The sequence below is a fragment of the Rhincodon typus genome, unplaced genomic scaffold, assembly GCF_021869965.1.
Source record: "Rhincodon typus isolate 14 unplaced genomic scaffold, sRhiTyp1.1 hic_rhity00012028, whole genome shotgun sequence".
Lineage (NCBI taxonomy): Eukaryota > Metazoa > Chordata > Chondrichthyes > Orectolobiformes > Rhincodontidae > Rhincodon > Rhincodon typus.
Window position 1 is genome coordinate 601 of NW_025977666.1, and position 5831 is coordinate 6431.

Below are 5831 nucleotides of genomic sequence, written 5' to 3' on the forward strand. Positions count from 1 at the left end.
ATTCTTACCCAGGGGATCCATTGCTATAATTCATGAATTAGTCCTATCTTGTTACACACTGTCTTTCCCCTGGCTGGATGCAGAACGTATTGTTCAAAGAAGGTTTGCCAACCTCATCCACCCTATTGCCACTTCAATTTTTCCAATCTATGTGAAGATTAAACACACACAATACTTAATCATTCATCAATTACAAGTGGGAGGCTCTGTGTCTAAATTTCAGAGTCTGGTCAAGCTCTTTGATCTTTTCTAAGTGATGCTTTTGCAAAAGTAAAATTGTTGCAAGCTTAAAACTAAAAAGAAATTGATATTTTAAAATTTTTAAGTTTAAATTTTCGGTTGGGAGGACAGAGTGGAACATCTTTCTAAGACAACTTGACTGCTCCTAAGGTTACCTTGATCTCCTTATTCTGTTATCATTTCAGTTCCTTTTAAAAGCGCCTTGATCAGAACCAACTTCTTTCAATGGAAATTTGTTCTAGTATAACCAAAAATATACTGTGATTAGCCTCTTGCTCCATTTAAAAACACACACAAGCAGTTTTTGGTTCCTTGCTCTGATAAAAATCAACTCGCACAGTGAATTGAATTGGTTATCTTGAGGCCTTGACATCCAAAATATCTGCACAGGCCTCAAATATTAGGAGAAAAATCAACCATATTCAATACGATACAAAATGCATTTAAAATTTACTTACCTCGGTATAATCAGACACAAAGAAAGAAGTAGTCCCATCATATTCTACAAAGTGATCTGGAAAGAGTCGAATCCAAGTGTCATCACCGTAGAACATGATTCTTTTTCCAGCAGTTTTTGCCTGCCAGATCAGATTATCTTCCAGCAAAGTAGGAGAATTCAAGTTCATGATGACATCAATAAATCCGGGAATTCTGCCAGTCATCATTGCCTAAACAAACCGAAACAGTTCAGACGTAAATACTGGACCATTTCATGCATTTCAATAAACATATCCAAAGTTCAGTATTAGTTTTCAAATCCCCCTATATCAAATGATCAATGGTGAAAAATAATTACTACTTTTGACAACTAAAGCAACTTTTTTGGGGATTCCGTTCAAACACTTTCCTCAACTATGTACCAGTTTCTCTTACAGCCCTGAATTAACTAGAACTTTTCATTTCAAACTTGTACAAAAGGACACAGAGTTGCCACTGTAACACCGATGTTCAAAAAAACAATAGAAAAATAAACCAGCTGGTTACCTAACAGGCAGGCAGCCAATCATAGATAGTAGGGAAGTTTATACAGGCCAGGATATAATTAATACCCAACTGAAGCAACATGGATTGACAGATGGCATAAATTGCCAAAAGCCCAACATTTCAAGAAATAAGAGAGTACATTGATTTGTCCAGTCTATAAGAATACATACTTGCAACATTACACAACACTCAGGCATCAATTAGGAAAGGAAACTGCAAGGAGATAGAGATGAGATAAGAATTCCTCACGTTAGGTCACCCCAACTTAAGTTAATTTGATGTAATGGTGCATTCTTAAGGGGGCTGGAATTCGTACCGGACAGCATGGATTTGCATTAATGTTGTTCCACGGCAAACATGATATAGGGTTGAGTGACCCGATCGGTGCAGTTTCAGAGGGGCCGCCCCTGCTTTATGACCCTCTCACTCAACGATTACAGTGAGTGTTCAGGAAAGAGAAGCAGGACGGTCAGTGAGAAGGAGAGGTAAAGAACAGTGAGCAAGAGCTGAGTATATTTCTTTTTTTATTTTAAAAGTTATTTAATTTACAAATATATCAATATATTAGCAATCTGTTGTACTTAAACACTTTTTTTTCTGACAGTAAAGATCCAATAGAACCCAACCAAAATTGGAAAATGTAATTCACTTTTCATTTAAAGTTACACCTTTCAGGAGCACAACTACAATATTAAACAAGAAGTTACTGTTGTGAAATGGACCAAAAAAAAGTGACAGGTTGAATTATAGGAAAATAGAAAAGTGAGCAAATTAGTTTGATTTAAAAAGAAACAAATTGCACTTTCAATTAGGGACAGCTGAGCGATTTGACATCAGATTCATAAAACTTTAAAAGCTGCACCTCAAGTGATAAGGAGCTGAAATAAAACGAATGTAATAATTGAGTTTTAAGGCAAGACACACAGAATATAAAAGTCCCAATATAATGATAAATAACTCAACATTTCACAAAAAACTAACCTTTTCAATTTCTTACCTTAATTCTAGGCATCGTGACTGTTGGTGGCCAGGCTTTAGCAATAAAGCTGAGAGAGGAACCTTGTTCAACCATACGTCGTGTGTATGGCATGAAATGTCGTCCTTTTGGTCCAAACACAAAGTCTTCTCTCAAAGCATCCACCAACATAATAACAACCTTTCCAAACAATGGGGATGGCAATTTTGTCCAGTTTGATGCAAGGCCTAAGTCAAGAGAATTTACATACACTTTATCTGTGTTTTAACTTAAAAATAATTTGATATCCCTGGCACTGTTCACACGTAAATTGGCATTTTCAGTTACAATGTAAAACTCAGCTGCTAATTACAACTGTCTCTTTAAAGCCACTGCTCAATTACTGCACATGGAGTTTGTTCAAATAAGATATATGCTCAAGGTTACTTCAGATTATTTCTTGACACTGTTATCTTAAAGAATTTCAAAAGTTTTGTCAGGCATCATCAGTCATATGAATCATATTTCTCCATTTCACTATAATTTAAGAGTGTCATTCCATACATTTTTTATTCACTTGTGGGCATTACTGGATGGCCAGCGTTTATTGCCTGTCCCTAACTGCCCTTGAGAAGGTGGTGGTGAGCTGTCTTCATGAACCGCTCTAGTTCACTGTCACTGTAGGTTGACCTACAATGCCTTTAGGGAGGGAATTCCAGGATTTTGACCAGTGACAGTGAAGGAATGGCAATATATTTCCAAGTCAGGATGATGAGTAGTTTGGAGGGGAACTTGCAGAAGTTGGTGTTCCCATGTATCTGTTGCTCTTGTACTTCTAGGTAGAAGTGGTCATGGGTTTGGAAGGTGCTGTCTAAGGATCTTTGGTGAATTTCTGCAGTGAACCCTGTAGATAATACACTGCTGCTAGTGAGTGTCGGTGGTGAAGGGAGTGGATGTTTGTGAATATGGTGCCAATCAATCAGGCTGCTTTGTCCTGAATGACATCAAGCTTCTTGCATTTTAGTGGAGCTGCCGTTAACCAGGCAAGTGTGGAGAATTCCATCACACCCCTGACTTGCGCCTTGTAGATAGTGAAAACAGACTTTGGAGAGTCAGGTGGTGAGTTACTCACAATATTCCTAGCTTCTGACAGTTCTTGACGCCATTGTATTTATATAGTGAACCCAGTTAAACTTTTGGTCAATGGTAACCTACAGGATGTTGATAGTGGGGAATTCAGTGATGGTAACACTATTGAATGTCAAAGGATGGTGGTAAGATTGTCTCTTATTGAAAATAGTCATTGCCTGGCGTTTGTGTGATGCAAATGTTACTTGCCACTTGTCAATCCAAGCCTGTATATTGTCCAGATCTTGTTGCATTTGTACGTGGACTGCTTCATTGTCTGAACAGTCACAAATGGTGCTGAACATTGTGCAATCATTGGCAAGTATTCCCATTCTGACCTTAAGATGGAAGGAAAGGTCACTGATCAAGCAGCTGTAGACAGTTGGGTCTAGGACACTATCCTGAAGAATTCTTGAAGAGATGTCCTGGAGCTTAGATGACCTCCAACAACCACGACCATCTTCCTATATGTCTCTAACCAGCGAGTTTACCCCCAATTCCCATTGTTTCCAATTTTCTATCATTTGTACCTACAAATTATGTCAAAATGACTGCACATGAGATTATCACTGTCTCTTTTCATAAATTGGCATTATATTCTCTTTCCACAGTCCTAGGTCCAGACAATTTTAAAGGGTTCCCTAAAAGTGTCAGCTGAAATAATCTCCCCTCTAAATTTGGAATTACAGAAGTTTATAAATACTCTCAAAACTTGAATGGGTAGAAATGCAACAAAGAAAGGCTGCAAATGTGCTGAATCAAATAAAAATGAAAAATACTGAACGACGCACACCAGACCTTTAAATAGTTCATCATCTTTGGCTCAATATGTGGTATTTCAAATTTTTGAATATATTGAAATGTTTATGCAAATCGCTGATGACGTATTGTAAACCACTACTCAGCACTACTTGCCTGTAAAGTAATTGTGCTCTTCATTGGCACTTTAATCAGCTAAAATGCTGTTTCTCAATTTTGAGCCAGCTAGACTTAAAACTCAGCTGTTGACTTATAATGAAGAACATTAACATTGTTAATGTGAACAATTAACAATGTTAATTTTTACAACACTAAAGCAACAAGCTGAAGAACAGGGAGACAACCTATATAAGTTACCACTAAGGTAATGCCGACCTTTCTTATCCCATTAGTTCAACACCAAATTTAATGGGTTTAGTGTGCTACTCAGAAATGTTAGCAGTGATCACTGCCATCTTTTAGCTTGATCCAAATCAATGTTTTCACCTTCAATCCTACAATTTAGGCATTTTTTTTATTGTCTGTGAAACACTGGTGCACACAGATTAGGAAAAAAGACATTTAATTTGTTCTGTGGTCCATCCATCAGATAAAGAAATAACCTTGCACAATATCAAACAGAACAAGTGATTCAATGACTGCAACAGAAACTGGGCATAACAAAATACCTAGCCCAGACAATTCAAGCCTTAATAAATAAAAACCACCATCTCACAAAGAAATGTATAGGGATGTAGGACCAAAGCAGCACATGCTACATGGGTTCTTATTATCACTGGAAAACAGGCCTGTGTCTCAGTAACAGATAGAGAGTGGCACTTGCTGGTGCCTTAAGTTACTTTCTGTACTGGCCTTAGGAGAAATGTGGAAGTAATGCTCAAGTGGCAGGGTATGGAGACAGGGAAGTAACTGCACCATAGGGCACCGGGTAGAGGGACAGGGAAGGAGCAGCACTGCAGGGCAACGGGCGCAGGGACAGGGAAGTAGCAGCACTGCAGGGCAATGGGTGCAGGGACAGGGAAGTAGCAGCACTGCAGGGTAATGGGTGCAGGGACAGGGCAGCATTGCAGGGCACTGGGCGCAGGGACAGGGAAGTGGCAGCACTGCAGGGCACTGGGCGCAGGGACAGGGAAGTGACGGCACTGGGCGCAGCGACAGGGAAGTGATAGCATTGTAGGGCACTGGGTGCAAGGACAGGGAAGTGACAGCATTGTAGGGCACTGGGCGCAGGGACAGGGAAGTGACAGCATTGTAGGGCACTGGGCGCAGGGACAGGGAAGTGACAGCATTGTAGGGCACTGGGTGCAGGGACAGGGAAGTGACATTATGGCGATCCTTGCGGCCGGGTCCACTCTGCAGCCCCGGATTACCTAACACAGGTTCTCCCGGGATCTCCGACACCTTGGCTTTCGCGGATCCGAATGACTTCAACGGGGTGGGGAAGAACCCACGCAGGAAGACGGCCATCCCGAAGAGAATTCCCAGGAGGCCGCAGCAAGCAAACAACGAAGACCTCAGCCTCATCATCCCAGCGCCGGTCCTAGCCGGACTGCGCAGGCGCAGGGCCGGGCCGGCCAGGGGGCGGGGCAAACGGTTGGGAACATCGGCGTTCAGGGTCAGAGGTTGGGCCAATCAGAATTGGGGTGTGTGACCAACGAATCTGGGGCGGGGCCGGACGTTTGGGGCGGGGTTTGGCGGCGAGCGGCGGGGGATGTCGTTGTATGGGCGTGGCCAGTAATACAGGGCGGGGCGAGACCGCGGGTGG

General features: G+C 41.4%; 1 protein-coding gene across 1 annotated transcript; it reads right to left on the reverse strand.

The window, feature by feature from the left end:
- Window positions 1-393: 393 nt before the first annotated feature.
- LOC125482540 (GPI ethanolamine phosphate transferase 2-like) lies at window positions 394-5630 on the reverse strand. Its single transcript, XM_048594631.1, has 4 exons — window positions 5437-5630; window positions 2222-2427; window positions 699-908; window positions 394-478 (listed from the first exon to the last, which is right to left on the reverse strand). The coding sequence occupies exons 1-4, from the start codon at window positions 5591-5593 to the stop codon at window positions 422-424; spliced, it is 630 nt and encodes a 209-aa protein (XP_048450588.1). The 5' UTR covers window positions 5594-5630; the 3' UTR covers window positions 394-421.
- Window positions 5631-5831: the final 201 nt, after the last annotated feature.

Bases quoted from the DNA above. Each gene is read 5' to 3' on its own strand.
- LOC125482540 (XM_048594631.1), bottom strand. From the start codon at position 5,593: ATGATGAGGCTGAGGTCTTCGTTGTTTGCTTGCTGCGGCCTCCTGGGA. The intron at 2,428-5,436 runs GTAATCCGGGGC...CTCTTGACTTAG, and splicing joins CCCGGGAGAACCTGTGTTAG to GCCTTGCATCAAACTGGACA. The intron at 909-2,221 runs GTAAGAAATTGA...CGGTTTGTTTAG, and splicing joins TCACGATGCCTAGAATTAAG to GCAATGATGACTGGCAGAAT.